The sequence below is a fragment of the Saccharomyces cerevisiae genome, chromosome XIII (assembly GCF_000146045.2).
Source record: "Saccharomyces cerevisiae S288C chromosome XIII, complete sequence".
NCBI lineage: Eukaryota > Fungi > Ascomycota > Saccharomycetes > Saccharomycetales > Saccharomycetaceae > Saccharomyces > Saccharomyces cerevisiae.
Window position 1 is genome coordinate 811,204 of NC_001145.3, and position 20,226 is coordinate 831,429.

The following is a 20,226-nucleotide window of genomic DNA, read 5'->3' on the forward strand; positions in this document are numbered from 1 at the left end:
ATGTCTATGTATGCAGCGCTGAAGCCTTTTCAGGGTTGTTGTTGTTGTTGTTGTTGTTGTTCTTTGTCGTGGGCTACCTGCTCCATGTACAGAGTGTGATTAACCAAGTTCAGATAAGCATACATGAAGTTACTTAGTAATACCTGCTCGCGCAGTCCCCTCTTCGAATTGCTCAATTTCAAGTGACTCAGCCGGTATATGGCCCTTTCGACGTTAATTGGTAGACGGTGGTCGAACATGATAACCGTAGACACTGTCAGCAAAGGCAGTGGGAACCCAAAGGCACTGTCTGTGAATTGAACCGGGGAGTTTGGTTTGTCAGGTTTTTTGACGTCTGCAAATGTAAGCTTTCTTGGGGGCAATATGGAGGTATGTTTCAATGGTGGTGCCGCTGGAGCCTGAGTTTGAGCTGAAGCTTCAACTGGGGCTGAAGTTTGGACTGGGGCTGAATTTTGGACTGGGGCTGAAGCTTGAACTGGGACTGAAGTTTGGACTTGTTCTTGAGCTGGAGCTTGTAGTTGAGCTTTTTGCTCATCGGTATTCTCCTTTTGGACGTGTTTGGAGTGTTGTTGGTTGGAAATTTCTGTCGTATTGCTCCTCTTCTTGTTCTTTTTCTTTGCCTCCTCTTCTTCTCTGTCTCTAGAGTTACTTTTGGTACTACTTACACTAACGGCCGGCTGTAGTTGGGGCAAGCTCTCGGAATCGCTTTCCTCTTTCTTTTCTATCTCTATTGCGCCTTCCAATTGTGGTTGTAATGGTATCTGCTGCTGCGGCTGAGAATCTTTAAGGGTTTTTACGCTTATTTTTTGGGAACCATGACGGCTGTGATGGTGACGGTGAGGACGAGGGCGATTGCGCAACACAATGGGTTCAACCGGCTCCCTTCCACTTTTGTTACCAAGCTTTTTGCTTTTCCTCACGCGAACGTGCACGGCATCGTTATTTGGTATTGATGGTGACGATGATGGTGACGACGAGGGTGATGATGATGCATCATGCTTGTGGTGTGGCTTTCTTCTGAATAGGTTCGCAAAAGTTTTCTCGATTTTCTGTCTTGTCTGTGATGTGGCGGTGGAAGTACTTGAATTGTTCATTTCTTCTTTATTTGACACCTCCGTCTTCTCACCGCCATTAAATAGAGAAATATAATGTTTTTTGGAATTGTCGAGCTCCATTCTTTGTGAATCCACGTTTTCTTCATTTTCATCGTCCCCTTGGTTTTCTTCGTTATCGTCTTCTCTGCTCATTTTATTGTTCAACCATGTCCATCCGTTTCTTCGACGATGTCGCTTCGTTTCTTTGTTGTCATCCGTTGCGCTTGGCTTTACCATGTCTGTTGTTCCCTCTCTTAACTCTAAGTCTTGTTCTACTGTGTCATTTCGAACCTTGACGGGTACCTCTTCGGCTTCTTTCTCTATTCCCATTTCTTGTTCCCACTCGCCACTAGACTGTCTGTAATGATTATAAATGTCTTGAAAATCACCAATTGACCCAGGCGAACTCATATTCTCAGAATCCTCATCTTGCTGTCTAAAAGGGGATTTGTGCGGATCTATTTCGACCTTTATTGTATTCTTGGTCAATTTTAGACGTTCTTCGTCGTCGTTTTTCATTTCATCCACACTTTGTTCTACTTCTTTTTCTTGCTCTTGTGACCTGATTCGATAAGTGTTGAATCTACTCCTTCTCAGTGACGATCGTTCAGGCCATGTCATGGTATTATTGATGGGCATATTGGAGGCAAATTCACCATCATCCAAAGTATTCGCTTGTGAAGTTGAAAAACCAATATCTCCTTCATCATAATGCCCTTCCGGTTGTGGTTGATCTTTTTTATCTGAATATGAACCAGCCATACTAAGAGTTCTGGCTAATGTAATGGCATCATTGTCGGTTAGTCCTGCACTATTTGAGATCTTTGTCAGTTCTTCAGTTATATCTCTTAACGACACTGGTCTCTCTTTTATTTTGGAGATTCTTTCTTCGACTTTATTTACTGTTTCAGAGGCACTGTCTCCCTTATTATCGTCATCTTCGTTATCATCAAACTCTGTATATGACCTCCGCAATGTTGAAGGCCTTCGTATTAGTGACGCGTTTCCATGCCTTGACAGCCCCCTGTTCAAGTTGATAGTGTTGTTCTCCTTATTTTCATATGATTGTGATTCTTTATCCTCCCCATTATCCTCAATATCGTTATTTTCATTGCTATTCCCATCATTATCTTCACCATTGTCGCTTAGTTGTATATTTTGTAAAGTATCTTGTACAAGCTCTAGGAAATTATCAGGCTTAACGTTAGGGTGTTGATTGGCGGGAACCCATAATAAGTTTTTCTTTAATACGTTAGCATTTAATTTCCTGGATGGAGAGTGAACACCTTTTTTTATACCTAAGTAGTTACCTTGTTTAGTCTTATTGGAGGATTCTATCCCTGAGTTACCCCTCCCATGCAAGTTCTCTAGCGGAGTTGGATCGCTATATCGTGTGTTATTAACGGTGGTTGTGTCACTTGGCATTGACGCAGAACTGGATGTCGTGCCAGACCATGATCGTCTCCCACTAGATTCCCCACCGAATTTTATATCTAATTCTGGATCAATAAGTAAATCCATTGACCCAATCGACAATCTTTTTAGGTTTTTTACGCTGCGGATTTCATTGTCAAGGGACTGTGCAGCAATCAAAACTTCAGACTTCCGTTTATCCCTTTGACTAGCGATCGCCTTATCGCTTGATGTAGTACGCAGCATGCTCTCGTTATCTCTATTGGACATTATAAAAGACAGCTAAATTCTCCTTTGAATTGAAAATATGTAACCCACAAAACAAACCAAAACTAACTAAGACCTTAAATTCTAGGAGACCAAATAAAAACCTTAAAAAAAGAAAAACGTCGAAACCTATTAGATGCCACCTTCTCTCTACTCTTAGATCTGACAACTTCAATACCACTGACACGAACGACTTGTTATTGAGTCCGTAATACAAAGTATAGGTACTTTATAGTCCTCCAAATTCTTTCACCAAAACACCAAAACTCGATTTTTTCACTCTTCCGTAACAAAAGCCCGGTCGCTCGATAGAATTCCATAATAGTAGTGAAAAAAGGTTATAGTACATAGGAAATTTTAAACGGTATACAAGTACGTAAAAAAGGCTAAAGGGTTATTCTATAACCAGGAGTTCCTACCAGAGTTTGTAAGGTATCCTTCAGGGATATTAATCCAAGGACCAGCAGTGCGAAGTAGCACTTATTCCAGATTGAGACCAATTTGGAAATGCGTCCAGCTTTCTTGTCTACTACTGTGAAATGTAAATTCAATCTTGAAGGACCAGGAAACCCCATGATATTGCAAAGGGCATGCAGGATTATGCAGCACCATAGGTTCCCGCCTGTTCTTACGAATACAAACTTGGTTAACCCTCCAAAAAGTGTTGTGTATAAAATTTGGAAGCATGTTGTCAGCAGAATGGAAACAGTTGTCATGGAGCCTTCCTGTAATTGCTCATAAGCATGGTGTGCGTGCGCAAGTCCAAAAAAAAGCGATGGTTGCCAAAATAACTGTTGATAGCTTAGTTGCGAATGCGGTATTAGGTTTAAGTACGTAGTCAAAAGCATTGACGTGTAAAATATTTCCTCAGTTATTGGTGCAAATATAAAATTCCTGAAACTCCAAATATTCAGGAATTCATGGTAAAAATCTTCAAGTATAGAGCTCTTTGGATTTAATAAATGATATAATACAAAATCTAAAACGGGTCCACAATATAAGGTCAATAACATCGCAACACATTTCGTTAAGTCTTTCACGAACTGGCTGAATTGCCAAGGGTTTGGCAATGCAGCGTAATAACCTGGGATAATACCTAAGCCTAAAAATGCGTCCTTGAAACTTATATGTGAAGTGGTACTAGATAATTGAGATTGTAAAAAAGGCACCAAAAAAAGGTTGGAAATTAGCATAATTGTAAGTTTTTGCATGCGAGATTTAATCGTTCGAGGATTATCTCGTTTAGACCCTTCTGGTTGTGAAGTTGCATATAGCGGTAGCACATAGGATATGGAGATGTATAGGAGCACTAGAAATGTTGAGAATTGTAGCATTGCTGTTCTGGTTCTCTCTATGACAGACAGTCAGTAGTCAAAGCATCAATTTATTTCGTTTTATTTTTCTTGACAAAGAAAATTCTATGTTTTGTTCCTGAAATCTCGATATTTTAGTAACTTAAAATAAAGGTAATAAAATCATCAAAGGTTTTCCATCCAGTGGTCCAAAAAAAAAAAAATACAGAAGCAACAAAAGAGCACCAGAAAATGCATTTTAAAAGAATTTTATTAATAATAGGGAATACAAAGGACGCGATAAATACCTTCATCTATAAGCAAACCATACATATATCTATATCTATAAGAAAAGTAACGAGAATTTTTTCTAATGTTTTTTTATTTTGTCACTTGCCTAACAGAAATAGGGATATCAATCTTCGCTACGCCAAGATGGTTTTCAAATTTAATCATTACTCGAACGCAATAAAACCTACAACATAGGCAGCTTTCAAAACTTGGAATTAAAGTTTCCTTAATGTCCTTATTAAATTCCAAGTTCACATTAATGTCTCGTTTGTACTGTAAAGGAGCAATCCTAACCCATTTATGAACAATCTGGTCTGTAAATTTCAGGGAAGTAGACGAGCTACCGCTAGGTAAAAATAAACTACTCTTGGATGAAGAAGTTACTGGCGTTAATGACGCTGAACTGGGCGACGATGAACTACCGTTACCTGTGTGCGATATTGAATCCTCAGATAATGCGTGCTTTGAGTGTTGTTTTAGGGTACTGACCTGTTTTTTAAAAATGTTGGATAAGTTGTGAACACTAACTTTCAAGTTGCAAATGCTTTCGATATCGTTAAACAGCTGTGAAGTAATAAAATCTGTAAATTTCAGTTCCTTTGGCCTACGGTCTCCCCTATTCATATTATATAACTCATTTAATTCAAGAAAATTCTTGTTGAACTTGGTTTCATATTCACAAATTTTTGAATGGAAATCATCGTACAAAGCTTTGATGCTTGTCAGCTTCTCTTTGTTCATCAACAGTTCAGAATTGAGTTTTATTGGGATAGAATTATCAGATTTAGCAGTTATACATATCAGTTCTGTGGTAATCGATTGAATTTCTGGCGGATCATGAGGTAAGCTATTATCGGATTCTATGCAAGTCAATTGTAAATCAAGTTTTTCCAATGGTTTTTTTACGTCTTCCGGAATCAACTCAGACAATCTCACCCAATTTTCTTGGTCGTGTTTACTCTTAGATTCAAAAACATTGGTCTTTCTCAATAATGAGGGAGCCCAATATGGTAGGCCCTGTTTTGGAATTTTCGCCTTTACTAGTATTAGCCCTGTCCTTTCTTTATTTCCCGTTAAATCATGATTATTCTTTCCCGCATTTGAGGAAGAGGACATTGAGCTGGAACTGCTGTTTAAAAAATGAGAGAAGTTCAGAAATGAGGAGGAATTGGATTTGTTTTTCAGTTTATATTTTAGTTCACTTTCAACAAAGGGACCCCAAGCTCTGGAAGTATCGGTATTATGACCACTATTTCCACTGCGGCCATTGTCCAAATCGTGGCCCAACTTCAAATCGTTATAGTTGACTAAATAGTTATTTCTGTTCTTAATGTGCAGTTGGTCCAATTTCCTCTGCAAAATTTCTTGGGAGTCTGATTCAATAGAATCATCAATGGTACCACTCAAGTCTGCACCGTGAATGTCGCGGTTCGTTATGGGTTCTTTTTTCTCTAATCTCTGAAAGATTTTTCTAAGAGCATCCAACCTTTCCTGCACTAGTTTGGTGATATCATTCAGCTGACTCATAGTGGTTCTTTCTCCGACGACATTGGCGTCAAAACCAAAAGGGATTACTCTTAGATTATATTCTCTTTCCTTCATAATATACAGTTTAGAGGCCTTTTGATCTTTACCGACAATCCTTGCATCAATAGTGTAATTGATCGAAAGGTTGTCATCAGACATATCGTTAGTTAAGATGGGGGAGCCCTTTGTACCTAAATGACCGCACCCAAGTACCCTATTGACTTTGATACCGGAATATTTGCAATTGTTCCTATATTTATCAATACCAAAACTGGGAGGTAACAAACAATGAGAGAAATGCTCCTGCTTACAAGTGACATCTAGCAATTGCAGTGGCAATTTGAAAATGAAGAATTTCTTGTACTTGACTCCGGGTTCCAGAACCCGGCTATTGTTTAGCCCAAATACAGAACCATCGTAGTCAACATCTGCGGGAATGAAGTCCACACCGGACCCCAGTGCTATTTTCGAGTATGACCAAGAAGCGCTCAAGTCTACCATCCTTAAAAACCGTTTAATCGTTCTTTTACTCTTTACTTTATCAATAATGGAAATGTAAGACTCTAAAGTGACATAGAACATTTCAAACTTTAGGTTTGCTTGAGATTTGTTTTCAATAGTGATAAAACCATGAATCAAATCCCCCGACGTATACTCTTTCAAAATGGACTCCTCCTCCGGCTTCACGTGTGGTATAGGTGCATGCTTCGTCGTCTTGATGGTGATTTCGATGGGTGTGGACATTTTTGGTAAAGTGTACAATTTGTCGATGAAAATGTTGTCTGTATCGTTCAAGTCATCAAGTATGGGAGGTATATCCAGTGAATCTTCATCGACAGCGGTTGATTGATGTGCTGCAATACTGTGATGTTCGGTTCGAAGGGGAATTAAGTTTTCTAAATTTGATGTTGACGAAGAACGTGTGGCACCCAATGCGTCAGTGGACAATGATTGATGTGAGAGATCAGCGCTCGAGCCCGCAGCACCTGTTGCAGTAGAATTATTGGCCTCTTGGTATGAAGGTGGGAAATCATGCCTATCTGGATCGACGTTGCCCTGCGGAATGTGCCTATGCAGGGTATTGTACATCTCAAATGAGGGCAGTACATCAACAACATTGTTGATATCTCCGTCGGTCAAGGACCTTCCGGTCTCGACGGGGGTCGCATTTGCAGTTGATCTTCTCAAAGGAGAACGATTACCTCCAGCAGGCGTTCCGGTGGAAGGAGCATGCGAATGAGAATGTGCTAGTTCGGGACGTCTTAGTCCAAGGATCCCCGTAGCAGACGCGCTTCTTATCCATGATTTTGGAGAGTGTAACGACGGTGACCTCGAACTGCCTTTACCACCCTCTTGTTTCTGCCTACCACGCCCCCTTGTGTTTGCATTAACGTTCATAGTTGTCGAACTATTTGCGGTAAAATCAGATCGTTGAGGACGCAGCAAAGGCTTCCTCTTCGGTGGAAACCCCGAATCGTTCAAATCTTTGGCCATTTAGCGTACGATATACCTGTTGACACACACGAACAGTCTCTTTTCGCCCTTGCTAAGAGCTTCTTTCCATAATCACTATGCGGCTCTTCATTGCAATACTTTTATCATTATTAAAATAGCCTCTGAGAGCGGGTCACGGCCCGCTGAAGGGAAAGAACAATTTAAAGCCAGTTTTAAGTTCAATCCACCGATGGACGAGAGGCAAATAAGACGGATCAAAGACACCGAATCATTCTAGCACGATAATGTCGTTGAATATACATATCAAGTCAGGACAAGACAAGTGGGAAGTAAATGTGGCACCTGAAAGCACAGTGTTGCAATTCAAGGAGGCGATAAACAAAGCGAACGGTATCCCGGTGGCAAATCAGAGATTGATCTACTCGGGTAAGATTTTAAAGGACGACCAAACCGTGGAGTCATACCACATTCAAGACGGTCACAGCGTCCATCTGGTCAAGTCACAACCCAAACCACAAACCGCCAGTGCCGCTGGCGCAAATAACGCCACCGCCACCGGTGCAGCAGCTGGCACTGGCGCCACCCCGAACATGTCGTCAGGTCAAAGTGCAGGCTTCAATCCGCTGGCCGACTTGACCAGTGCCAGATACGCTGGATATTTGAATATGCCATCTGCAGACATGTTTGGCCCGGACGGTGGTGCATTAAACAACGACTCGAATAACCAAGACGAGCTGTTGAGGATGATGGAAAACCCCATCTTCCAATCGCAAATGAACGAGATGTTGAGTAACCCTCAGATGTTGGACTTTATGATCCAGTCCAACCCGCAATTGCAGGCCATGGGTCCACAAGCCAGGCAAATGCTACAAAGTCCCATGTTTAGACAGATGCTCACCAATCCTGATATGATTAGACAGAGCATGCAATTCGCAAGAATGATGGACCCTAATGCCGGTATGGGCTCTGCAGGTGGGGCTGCCTCTGCCTTCCCCGCTCCTGGTGGCGATGCTCCAGAGGAAGGCTCCAACACGAACACTACTTCCTCATCCAACACAGGGAACAACGCAGGGACTAATGCAGGTACCAACGCAGGCGCTAACACAGCTGCAAACCCATTTGCGTCTCTTCTGAACCCTGCATTAAACCCCTTTGCTAACGCGGGAAACGCTGCATCCACCGGGATGCCCGCCTTCGATCCTGCATTGCTAGCGTCTATGTTCCAACCCCCTGTACAAGCATCTCAAGCAGAAGACACCAGACCACCGGAAGAACGCTATGAACATCAATTAAGACAACTAAACGACATGGGCTTCTTCGATTTCGATAGAAACGTCGCAGCCCTCAGGAGAAGCGGTGGCTCCGTCCAAGGCGCTCTTGATTCACTACTGAACGGCGATGTTTAAATAAACGTCTAGATGCCGCAACCTATATACTTTTACCCTACTCTATCGGCATATATTTAATCTACGTATTACATGTATCCATCAATAATATCATCATAATATCTGGACACTTTTGGAAGACGCGCCCTTGCGAAAGAAAAAAAAAAATTTTCGTTTCACACCTACAGTAATAAACACATAATAACAACGAGCTAATCATCCCAATCAATCACCCCTTCCCCCTTTAATTAGCAGCCAGGGTACTGTATTTAGTCATATAGCGGTACTTGCATTGACCGCGAACGTGTAAACACAAGCAAAGCAGATTATGACCACACAAATAAGGTCTCCCCAAGGCTTGCCGTATCCGATTCAGATCGATAAACTCATTCCAAGCGTAGGTTCGTACCTTCATGAGGGTGATAGGTTGCTTGTCTATAAGTTCTGGTATTTGGTGGAAAGGGCCTCAGACACTGGTGACGATGATAACGAGCACGATGTTTCCCCCGGCGGCAGCGCCGGAAGTAATGGTGTCTCTCCGCCAACCAAACAACTGCGTGAATCCATAGAATTCTTCGAAAGTCCCTACGAGGGGGACTTGATTAGTTGGAATGTAGACGTAGGAGATGAAGTAGCCACTGCTAACCAAGTGATTTGCGAAATAAAAAGGCCATGTAACCATGACATCGTGTATGGCGGGCTATGTACTCAATGCGGGAAAGAAGTTTCTGCAGATGCCTTCGATGGTGTACCACTAGACGTTGTCGGGGACGTGGATTTACAGATTAGCGAGACAGAAGCCATTAGAACAGGCAAGGCATTGAAGGAGCATTTGCGACGGGATAAGAAACTTATCTTAGTGGTGGATTTAGATCAAACCATCATCCATTGTGGCGTGGACCCTACGATTGCAGAGTGGAAGAACGACCCCAATAATCCGAATTTTGAAACATTAAGAGACGTCAAGAGCTTTACGTTGGATGAGGAGTTAGTACTCCCACTTATGTACATGAATGACGATGGTTCTATGCTGAGACCGCCTCCCGTAAGAAAATGTTGGTACTACGTGAAGGTAAGGCCCGGTTTAAAGGAATTTTTCGCTAAAGTGGCGCCTCTTTTTGAAATGCATATCTACACAATGGCTACAAGGGCTTATGCCTTGCAAATTGCCAAAATCGTGGACCCTACGGGCGAATTGTTTGGCGATAGAATTCTGTCGCGTGATGAAAATGGGTCTCTAACAACTAAATCATTAGCTAAACTTTTCCCCACTGACCAGTCAATGGTTGTAGTTATTGACGACAGAGGTGATGTTTGGAATTGGTGTCCAAACTTGATCAAAGTTGTTCCTTATAACTTCTTCGTTGGTGTAGGTGACATTAATTCTAATTTCTTGCCCAAACAATCTACAGGAATGCTACAACTAGGGAGGAAGACAAGACAGAAGAGCCAAGAATCTCAGGAACTGCTGACGGATATTATGGATAACGAAAAAAAACTACAAGAAAAGATAGATAAAGAAGTTAAACGCCAAGAAGAAAAATTGAACCATCAACTGGCGACTGCTGAGGAGCCTCCTGCGAACGAATCCAAAGAAGAGTTGACCAAGAAACTAGAATATTCAGCATCTTTAGAAGTCCAACAACAAAATCGACCCTTGGCCAAACTACAAAAACACCTGCATGATCAAAAACTACTAGTTGATGACGATGATGAACTATACTACTTAATGGGTACGCTATCAAACATTCACAAAACTTATTATGATATGCTCTCACAACAAAATGAGCCAGAACCAAATCTGATGGAAATCATACCAAGTTTGAAGCAAAAAGTCTTCCAAAATTGCTATTTTGTTTTTTCAGGATTAATACCCCTCGGGACCGATATTCAAAGGTCGGACATAGTGATATGGACGAGTACATTTGGTGCCACTTCCACTCCAGATATAGATTACCTGACGACACATTTAATCACCAAGAACCCTAGCACTTATAAAGCGCGTCTAGCGAAAAAGTTCAACCCACAGATTAAAATTGTTCACCCAGATTGGATATTTGAGTGTTTGGTAAATTGGAAAAAGGTGGATGAAAAACCCTACACGTTAATCGTGGACAGCCCCATCTCCGACGAGGAATTACAAAACTTTCAAACACAATTACAAAAAAGACAAGAATATCTGGAGGAGACCCAGGAACAACAGCATATGTTGACATCACAAGAAAATCTAAATTTATTCGCTGCTGGTACTTCATGGTTAAACAATGACGACGATGAAGATATTCCGGACACAGCTAGCGACGACGACGAAGATGACGACCACGACGACGAAAGTGATGACGAAAACAACTCGGAAGGCATTGACAGAAAGAGGAGCATCGAGGACAATCATGATGATACATCACAAAAGAAGACCAAGGCGGAACCTTCTCAAGATGGTCCTGTACAACATAAAGGAGAAGGGGATGACAACGAAGACAGCGATTCGCAGTTGGAGGAAGAGTTGATGGATATGCTGGATGATTAGCAGCTCAGATGCCGTATCTTTCCACACATTTTCCTCATTGGTCTTTGTACCTATAATTGTTCATATTATATATACGTTTGTAACAAATCGATAAATAGCAACAATATTTTTGCTTATTTTGATATCCTGAAATCCTTTTTTTTTTTTTTTTTTTTTTTTTTTTTTTTTTGATTTCATTTCGTTTTTTTTTTTTGAACATTATATATTGTATTGTTTTCTCCCTGTAGCGAGAACTAATTGATTCTTTCTCCTTTCCCCCTAAATACTCAACAGTACTCTCGAGCCATTAGCTGCTGCAATTTCAAAAAATGTTGCAAGGAATTTTAGAAACCGTACCATCTGACTTGAAAGATCCGATATCATTATGGTTTAAGCAAGACCGCAACCCAAAAACTATAGAAGAGGTCACCGCTCTCTGCAAAAAATCCGACTGGAATGAGTTACACAAAAGATTTGATTCTAGAATTCAGTTTGGCACTGCTGGTTTAAGATCGCAAATGCAAGCTGGCTTTAGCAGGATGAATACTTTAGTAGTCATACAAGCGTCTCAGGGATTGGCAACTTATGTAAGACAACAGTTTCCAGACAATTTGGTAGCTGTTGTGGGACACGATCATAGATTCCATTCTAAGGAGTTCGCTAGAGCTACTGCTGCTGCATTTCTTTTAAAAGGATTTAAGGTACATTATTTGAATCCTGACCACGAATTTGTTCATACCCCTTTAGTTCCCTTTGCAGTGGATAAGCTAAAGGCCTCCGTTGGCGTAATGATAACAGCAAGTCACAACCCAAAAATGGATAATGGATATAAAGTATACTATTCCAATGGATGCCAAATCATTCCACCTCACGATCATGCCATCTCTGATTCCATTGACGCAAATTTAGAACCATGGGCCAATGTGTGGGATTTCGACGATGTTCTAAATAAGGCTCTCAAACAAGGGAAATTGATGTATTCCAGAGAAGAAATGCTGAAGTTATATTTAGAGGAGGTTTCTAAAAATCTGGTAGAAATCAACCCATTAAAGCTTGAAGTAAAAGCCAAACCTTGGTTCGTTTACACTCCAATGCATGGGGTTGGATTTGACATTTTCAGCACCATCGTAAAAAAAACACTGTGCCTGGTAGAAGGTAAGGATTACCTATGTGTTCCTGAACAACAAAATCCAGATCCTTCTTTCCCAACTGTTGGATTTCCTAACCCTGAAGAAAAAGGTGCTTTAGACATTGGTATAAACTTGGCTGAAAAACATGACATTGACTTACTTGTTGCCAACGACCCTGACGCTGATAGATTCTCTGTTGCTGTTAAAGATATGCAGTCAGGCGAATGGCGACAACTAACAGGTAACGAAATCGGTTTTCTTTTTGCATTTTATGAATATCAGAAATATAAAAGTATGGACAAAGAATTTCAGCACGTTCATCCGTTGGCTATGTTAAATTCAACAGTGTCTTCACAAATGATAAAAAAAATGGCAGAAATAGAAGGGTTCCATTATGAGGATACATTAACAGGATTTAAGTGGATCGGAAATCGTGCCATACTCTTGGAAAAGAAAGGCTATTACGTTCCTTTTGGATTCGAGGAAGCAATAGGCTACATGTTTCCAGCAATGGAGCATGATAAGGATGGTATCAGTGCATCCATTGTCTTCTTGCAAGCCTACTGTAAGTGGAAAATAGACCACAATTTGGACCCGCTAAATGTCTTAGAAAATGGCTTCAAAAAATATGGCGTGTTCAAAGAGTACAATGGCTATTATGTCGTTCCAAATCCAACTGTTACAAAAGATATATTTGACTACATCAGGAATGTCTACACTCCTGAGGGCGCGTCATATCCTTCATCTATTGGTGAAGAAATCGAAGTACTTTACTATCGAGATTTAACCACTGGTTACCAATCGGATACCATAAATCATAAACCTACTCTACCCGTCGATCCTACATCACAAATGATAACAGTATCTGCTAGACCAAGTAACGGTAGTGAGAATGAGCATATCCGCTTCACTATTCGCGGGTCCGGAACAGAACCAAAACTTAAAGTATATATTGAAGCTTGCGCAAATGAAGAACAAAGAGCCTCTTTCTTGGCGAAATTGACTTGGAATGTGCTGAGACGTGAATGGTTTAGACCAGATGAAATGAATATAGTTACAAAATTTTGATACTATTTTAACCTATACATTAAGACCAAGCGACTTAAAGAATGCCATTATATTTGTTGTTTGTACCTACACTTATATCAATATACATTTAACTAGTTTATGCCTCCAAACTTCTATCTTCAGATTTTCTGTGTCGATTCCAAAGGTTTTCAAGCATGTAAGTCACACTAATCACAACACCAAGAGAAGCGAGCCCAACTCCCAGATATACAGCTGCTCGGTAACCTTTCAACAAATCATTGCCGCTTTTATTAATTTGGTGTTCAACAGTGCCTCCCATACCTAAACATAGAGACGCTGAATAATTAATAACGGTGTTTACTAATGATCCAGCCATACCTTGATACTGCATTGGAAGCCCGTCACTCAATATAATGGATGATGCCGGGAAGGACAGGTCCATACCAAAACATAAGATAGCCTGCATCGCAAAGTTCAACTTCCAATAGCTTTGTTCCACTGGCAATACACTAAACATTATGGAACCAGCGTCAAATGCCATTAGTGAAAAACATAGTAGTAGAGCTGGTCCTAATCTCTTGATAGAAAAGGCAACGAAGAATGCAGCCATGGATCCGAAAATTACGAAAACGAAATACGTACCTCCGGTCCAAACAGGACTGTAATGCCTCAAATTTAGTTGGAAGGAAACATAATAGAATGTCCAAATACCAAACGACCCCCATCCCAGGAATACCGCCAATAATATCATAATCATATGACGGTTCTTCGTCATTGCACGTGGTAGAAGAGGAACCTCTGCGTATTTACTTTCGTAAACAAAAAAAGCAACCAAGAATATCACAGATATTATCAAAAGAACAATGATATAAGGTTTGTCCCAGCCAACTATTGGTGCTTGATTCCAGACAAAGTTGAAAAGAATCAGCCCGATAATGGCAAGCGCGGACCCAGTCCAATCCATCGAAAGCCCATGAATATTTGTGGGAACGTTGTTTGGGATGGAGTACCATGCCATTAATAAACTTAGAAACGTTGCAATACCAAAGGCATAAAATACCCAAGGCCACTGATTGGGGTCTTCAGTGACAATTAACCCCCCGAATAATCCACCAAACATGCCGCCTGTTGGAGCACATGCGCCGATGAAACTAATAACAATGTTCTTCCTGAATGAACCGACCTTATAAACATGACCAACAAGCCCCATAATATTTGGTAAAATAAACGCAATTCCAACTCCTTGGAACGCACGGCTCGTAATGAAAAACGCGTCGCTATTAGAGTATTTGGAGAGACCAGAAATTATAGACCAAACGATTACGATGACATAACCAACGATCAACATTTTCTTCAATCCATAAATATCTCCTAACCTCCCACTAATAAGGATGAACGACCCAGCAGCCAAGGGAAAAGATGCCATCAACCATGCCTGATTGTTTGCTTCTGAATTAAAGGATTTCGAAAGAACGTTCATTATACAGAGAGCGTGTGTTTGGCCCGCTTGATTCAATAACTGTGCCAACATGCATGTCGCTATGAACATTAATTCTTTCCCAAAGGAACTGAAGTAAGTGGGGTCCTGCCATGGTGAGTCATTGGTCACTTGAGTTGATTTGGTTGAAGAAACAATTGTTGTCACCTCTTCATCTTCTGTGGAAACCACTACTTTATCTTTTGCTTTCACTGTAATTTTCTCATCTATCTCAGAGTCCGTGCCCTGCACGCTCGTTTTCTTTTTGAAGATTGAAAACATTTCCAATCAGATCTTTGAGTTGTATGTTTGGTGTGCTTAGATTGGTTTCCAGAACTAGCCATGGTTAAAAGATCTATTTCCATTGCCTTATATACCTATTTTTGTCCAAGCCAAATGTCTCTGAGTATTTCCTCGAAAAACTGATATGAAAGAAAATTTAGTTCGTAACCATGGCAATACTATAGCATAATCTTCGTCATGCCATTGTTATCTCATAAATAAAACTCCTATAACAAAGCAAAAAAAGTTTACGCGTTCTACGGACATTTGTGTAGGAAAAATAAAGATTTTACTTAATCAATATACGAGCCACGTTTTTGGCGTCGCATTGTCGGCGCTATTTATGCGCACCCCTGTTGCCTTCTCTTCCCTTCCGTGCAGCCTCCGCGCTGTCAGATGGTCCTCCGGTAACGTAACCATGGGAACTAGCAAAAAAATTTCCTAATCTGAAATGTAGTTCCATTAATAAATCTGAGGAACATGGGCGCTGCATCAAGATGTGTTTTGGCGTCGTCTTTGTTATCTTTTCTTTTTTCCAACAATAAATTTGGCTGTTCATAAGGTGAACGAAAGCTACGGCAATTGCCCTATTAAGAAATTATACGTAAGAATGTTATTTGTTTCATGAATATTTAGAGGATTCCGTTTTGAATATATTACACTATGAAATAAAGAATTATTTGGCGTTTTGCCATTGGAATAAATCAGATACATTATCTGTGTTGGAACTTCCGCCACCAGAACTTTTTGATCGATCTGTATTGTAACGATTTTTCTGAGGCCGTCTTGGACCACGGTGGGACGCCGAGGGCCCTGAAGAGGTCCTTCTCATTTGAAACAGTGTAGAAGGTGTATCCAACTGGTTGCCAGTTGCACTCTTTGAGTTCTCTTGAGAACTACTGTCACCTTTTGAATCATTGCCCGATGAAAGAGATCTTTGATTGCTGGTATTTCTCGTACTTACGGAGGATACCATCCCTTGACTTAAAATTGAGTCGGTAGGATTCAATACTTCTCTGGCATTCATGCGTGACCGATCCAAGTCATCGTTAAATGTCGTATCTAGGATGATGCTGTTTTTACTTCGATTTGACGTAGTAGACGTCGTGTTGGTATTTGAGATATCGGGCGTATCCACTAATAAAGGAGCCAACCCAAGTGATGCATCTACAATGTAATCATAGTCGACCCCAGAATAATTGACATTTGTCATGAAATTGTTAAAATTACCTAAATCGTTGAAATCACAGTTGTCCATTCCATGCTTTGTACTTCCAAGGATACTGCCTTGGCTGGTATTACTGCCAGTTGAAGGTGGTTTGAAGTTGGCACCTGCATTTGTAACGGCTTTTTTATTTGTTCCCGGATCCGCTGACGCGGAGTTCTGATCATTTTGGTATAAAAAGTTGTTAATACTAATATTCGAGAAAGAATTATCGTTGTTCAGCAATCTCATTAGCTTTGTTAGGCTGTAGTTACTCTTGTTGTTGAAAGAGAGATTATTCTTTTCCATATTCGTACTTTTTCCTTTCTGATGAAATTGGTTGTTTTTTGAATTCTCAGGGTTTTGCTTAATAACGGGTTCTAATTGTTCCGGTTTAGAGTCCATATTATCCTTCATTAGATCTAAATTACTTGGTAGACTGAATATCGCATCCATGTGCATAGGCTTATTCTCAATCGTGTTTTGACCTATATTGGAGTTACCGGTCTGTAAGAATGGTGCCATATTTAAAAAGCTTAAGTTCTCTATATTGGCATCCGTGGCATCTGTAGAAGCTCTGTTACACACATCCACGTTGCCATTATTAGTATTCGTACAATTCGGTCCTTCAGGATGGGTGAACAGCGCAGTAAGGTCTGTATTACTAAACGAAAATGGAAACAGATTGCTGGTGGACATGTTTTTTTTGGTATCATTCTGGAAATTATGTGCGTTCTCCCCCTTGGATATACCGCCATCTTTTGCATTTCGTTTTGCATCTTTTTCATACTTTAATCTCTTATTACCATTAGTTGTATTTGTCATTGGAGAGTGACCCGCTTCAGAATTATTGTTATTATTACTATCGTTTCCATAAAGATACTCGTGTTCTGGGTTTTCTCTTTTGACATTAGGTGTTCTTTGTCTATTTTCCAGGCTGTTCTTCGATTGAGAGCCAAATAATGGTTTTAAGGATGTGGTTGTGGCCGGTGGTAACCCCATCAATCTATTGTAGTAATTCAATTTCTTTTCCAAGAATTTATCCAGTCTTTCAACCTTAACATTAGGTGCTTTCAACAACAGGTTGATGCTCATGTCAAACAGTTTCAGCGTGTGCCAAGAGGCAATTCCAGGTAAATCCAAAAGCCTATCGTTTTCGATATCTTTGATGGTGTCGAGGAGAAGATTTTTATTATCTAAGAATAACGCACCACCTTTGGTATATTCCAAAGAACCTCTAGCACAGAGCAAAGAAAATCTGATTAACGTTCTTGATACATTCAATGGCAAAGGTAAATACATGGAATTAATGGCCTGGAAAATCGTAAGCGTTGCATTGGTAGCTTGTTGTAAAATGATATATGAGGATGATGTCCTTATAGCAGGAGAAGTCATATCAACATCTAATATCATGTGGTCCTGGTTGGTTGCGCCTTTAGAGTCGTTGTTGAACATTGACTGTTTCTTCTTTGTGGCATTATCAACATTCTTAGGCAAAGGTTTGGTTGCAATAACCGGTAAATGTATCATAGATTTGGCCAAGAAATAAAACAGCAATAGAATCTTCTTTTCAAATAATATTATGTCTTTCTTATCAAATTTGGTCTCAGTATTTCTTTGATTGGTTGCTCTAATCTCGTCTAAATTCACAGTTCCGTTTACAGTTATTTGAAAGTAGTACATTTCGGGAAGTTGATTTCTCCAGTTATCCAGTGCGTTTTCATGTACTAATGCAACTTCAGAAGTTATACGTTCATCCATCATTCCTCTCTTAAAAATCGAGTCTAGAATGTTACCTAATATTTTCGCAAATCTGATTATCTGCAATGAAAAGCTTGAAACTTGACCTTGCAGTTGAATCTTTTTAGCTTTTTTATCTGCTTTTTCATTTTCCATAGATAACTGATCCTTATACTCAACATCAGAAATTGGTAATGCACATTCAATATCAAAATCCTTAAGTAAACGAGGAACACCAAGTTGCAATGAGGCAAAAACGTCAACGTAATAAATTGCCCAAAACAGTAATCTCCTCTCGCTTTGCTCAAATTTTTGTAGAACTGGGTTAGAGTGTACACTTAATACGGCACTAGGACATCTGTGAAGTCTCAATTGTTGTGCCATAGAAACAATACGGCCTCTTACCCCATAGATTGCCGAAATATCACCCACGTTTAAATAATAAAAGGATGCCAAAGATAACAATTGTAAGGATGGTAATGAAGTTGTGGACATATTTAAAAAATAAGGATTTTTAGGAATTATTAGGGAAAGCTGATGATAATATGCCATCAATCTAGCATATTTGGCCTTCGGATTCTTCGGTACAGTGTATTTTATTTTTTCCATTTTAATCTTAACGAGTAACCCCATTTGTAACATCATCAGAAGCTTTAGGGCAAATATTTCATGATTAGTGGTGACTGTACTTTTAGTAGTGTTATTCGTCTCCAAATTTTCTGTAGATAAATGCTTCACGACTTCAACAAAATTGTTGAAATATATTAAGAAGTGGTCATTGTTTAGAATTGGTACCTGATTAGACCAAAATTTGAAAAAAAGGTGTAAAAGCTCTTTAATTTCAGTGAGGGAAAGTAGTTCATCATCCTGATCATTAGCCGGCTTTTCTGATTGCTTTGAAAACGAGTTAATGTTAAATTTCAAAGAAATTAAAAACTTTTTCAAATCGACAAACTCGGAGAGGTTTGTGCTTTGAAACCTTTTCACAAAAGCCGAATCATCATCAAGTTTTTTATCTTCATCTTTCTCCTTTAACTTGGTTGATGTTGAAGGTGCTAGAAGCCGTGGTGCTGGCAATCTATTTTTCAATGAAGATAATAATGAAACCGTATACAAACATTGCTTTGAGTTGAAACCAAATATTTGTCTTATCCTAGTTAAAAGCTGAGGAATAAACAGAATTTCTTCAGTAGATCTTGGGATGGATAAAGAAACTAAAGTTGCCAATTGAGTGCTACGTTGATGAGTCGTCATTGATTTTAATGCCTTTACCGCAGGAAGACCAGGTGCCTCGTCCTGTTCAAAAGATATAGCGGTTGGATCGTTTAAACTCGTAGAAGTAGGCTTGACGTGTAAATGATTTGTACAGGAAACGCCGTCACAAAGATGGTCTTTGTGTGGCGGTGGAGGTGGTGCCCCCAATGGACTCATTGCAGAACCGCTATTATCACCATCCATTTTGCCATTTTGTAGCTGCTTATTAACCGTTTGATTTAATAAATAGATATTTGTAGAAGACAGATTCAATGGAGCATCTTTCAAATCATGTTTGAAATTGCCATTTATGGTATTATCCGTTGATGTCTGTGGTCGCGACTGTGAAACAAGGCTTATTTGCTGTTCTTTGATATCACACAAAGCTAGCAAACGCTTATTCTCTGCCTCCAGTTCGCGTACTCTTTCTTCCAGGCTTTCTGTGTACCCTTTTGGATACGCTTTCCTCAGTAATTTATCGCTTATTCTGCATTCAAATCCGACAGCAGCACACTGCGAACACTGTGGTCTTTTTCCATCGCACCTTGTTTTCTTAGATCGACACCTGTCACAAGCTTGAGCTATCCTGTAAATAGGTGTAGATAAAGGAGTCGGAGAAGCTGTCTTGATCATTGCTTCCTTCACGTTCTTGGAAAAATGAGGGTTTGCCTCCGAACTTGAAGTTCTATTAGATATGCTAGGACCGCTAAGCGCTTGTGAACCCAGAGTTCTAATGACTCTGGGTTCCAAACCTTGTCGATCAGAATTATTATTTGCCATAATTTTGTGTCTTGTCTTTTACTCAACTTGTAAATTCTCTTTAGGGTGTTGTAACTGTTTATGAAGAAATAAATACCGTAATGAATTATTAAATTATTAA

The 20,226-nt window shown here is 40.0% G+C and overlaps 8 protein-coding genes across 8 annotated transcripts, besides 1 other annotated feature; 3 read left to right on the plus strand and 5 right to left on the minus strand.

The window, feature by feature from the left end:
* Window positions 1–29: 29 nt before the first annotated feature.
* Window positions 30–2,777, minus strand: ZDS1 (Zds1p; the record flags this gene model as incomplete). The annotated part of the gene is made up of 1 exon (NM_001182780.1): window positions 30–2,777. The coding sequence occupies one exon, from the start codon at window positions 2,775–2,777 to the stop codon at window positions 30–32; it is 2,748 nt and encodes a 915-aa protein (NP_014000.1).
* A 383-nt stretch (window positions 2,778–3,160) lies between these two features.
* Window positions 3,161–4,108, minus strand: RCE1 (CAAX prenyl protease; the record flags this gene model as incomplete). Its single annotated transcript, NM_001182781.1, has 1 exon — window positions 3,161–4,108. One exon carries the CDS (start codon window positions 4,106–4,108, stop codon window positions 3,161–3,163), a length of 948 nt encoding a protein of 315 aa, NP_014001.1.
* Window positions 4,109–4,138: 30 nt separating this feature from the next.
* Window positions 4,139–4,364: an origin of replication (ARS1330; Autonomously Replicating Sequence).
* An 83-nt stretch (window positions 4,365–4,447) lies between these two features.
* BUL1 (ubiquitin-ubiquitin ligase BUL1) lies at window positions 4,448–7,378 on the minus strand (the record flags this gene model as incomplete). Its single annotated transcript, NM_001182782.1, has 1 exon — window positions 4,448–7,378. The coding sequence occupies one exon, from the start codon at window positions 7,376–7,378 to the stop codon at window positions 4,448–4,450; it is 2,931 nt and encodes a 976-aa protein (NP_014002.1).
* A 245-nt stretch (window positions 7,379–7,623) lies between these two features.
* DSK2 (ubiquitin domain-containing protein DSK2) lies at window positions 7,624–8,745 on the plus strand (the record flags this gene model as incomplete). The annotated part of the gene is made up of 1 exon (NM_001182783.1): window positions 7,624–8,745. The coding sequence occupies one exon, from the start codon at window positions 7,624–7,626 to the stop codon at window positions 8,743–8,745; it is 1,122 nt and encodes a 373-aa protein (NP_014003.1).
* A 307-nt stretch (window positions 8,746–9,052) lies between these two features.
* On the plus strand, window positions 9,053–11,251 carry FCP1 (protein serine/threonine phosphatase; the record flags this gene model as incomplete). Its single annotated transcript, NM_001182784.1, has 1 exon — window positions 9,053–11,251. One exon carries the CDS (start codon window positions 9,053–9,055, stop codon window positions 11,249–11,251), a length of 2,199 nt encoding a protein of 732 aa, NP_014004.1.
* A 308-nt stretch (window positions 11,252–11,559) lies between these two features.
* On the plus strand, window positions 11,560–13,428 carry PRM15 (phosphoribomutase PRM15; the record flags this gene model as incomplete). Its single annotated transcript, NM_001182785.1, has 1 exon — window positions 11,560–13,428. One exon carries the CDS (start codon window positions 11,560–11,562, stop codon window positions 13,426–13,428), a length of 1,869 nt encoding a protein of 622 aa, NP_014005.1.
* Window positions 13,429–13,525: 97 nt separating this feature from the next.
* ATR2 (Atr2p) lies at window positions 13,526–15,148 on the minus strand (the record flags this gene model as incomplete). Its single annotated transcript, NM_001182786.1, has 1 exon — window positions 13,526–15,148. The coding sequence occupies one exon, from the start codon at window positions 15,146–15,148 to the stop codon at window positions 13,526–13,528; it is 1,623 nt and encodes a 540-aa protein (NP_014006.1).
* A 676-nt stretch (window positions 15,149–15,824) lies between these two features.
* CAT8 (DNA-binding transcription factor CAT8) lies at window positions 15,825–20,126 on the minus strand (the record flags this gene model as incomplete). Its single annotated transcript, NM_001182787.1, has 1 exon — window positions 15,825–20,126. The coding sequence occupies one exon, from the start codon at window positions 20,124–20,126 to the stop codon at window positions 15,825–15,827; it is 4,302 nt and encodes a 1,433-aa protein (NP_014007.1).
* Between the last annotated feature and the right edge of the window lie 100 nt (window positions 20,127–20,226).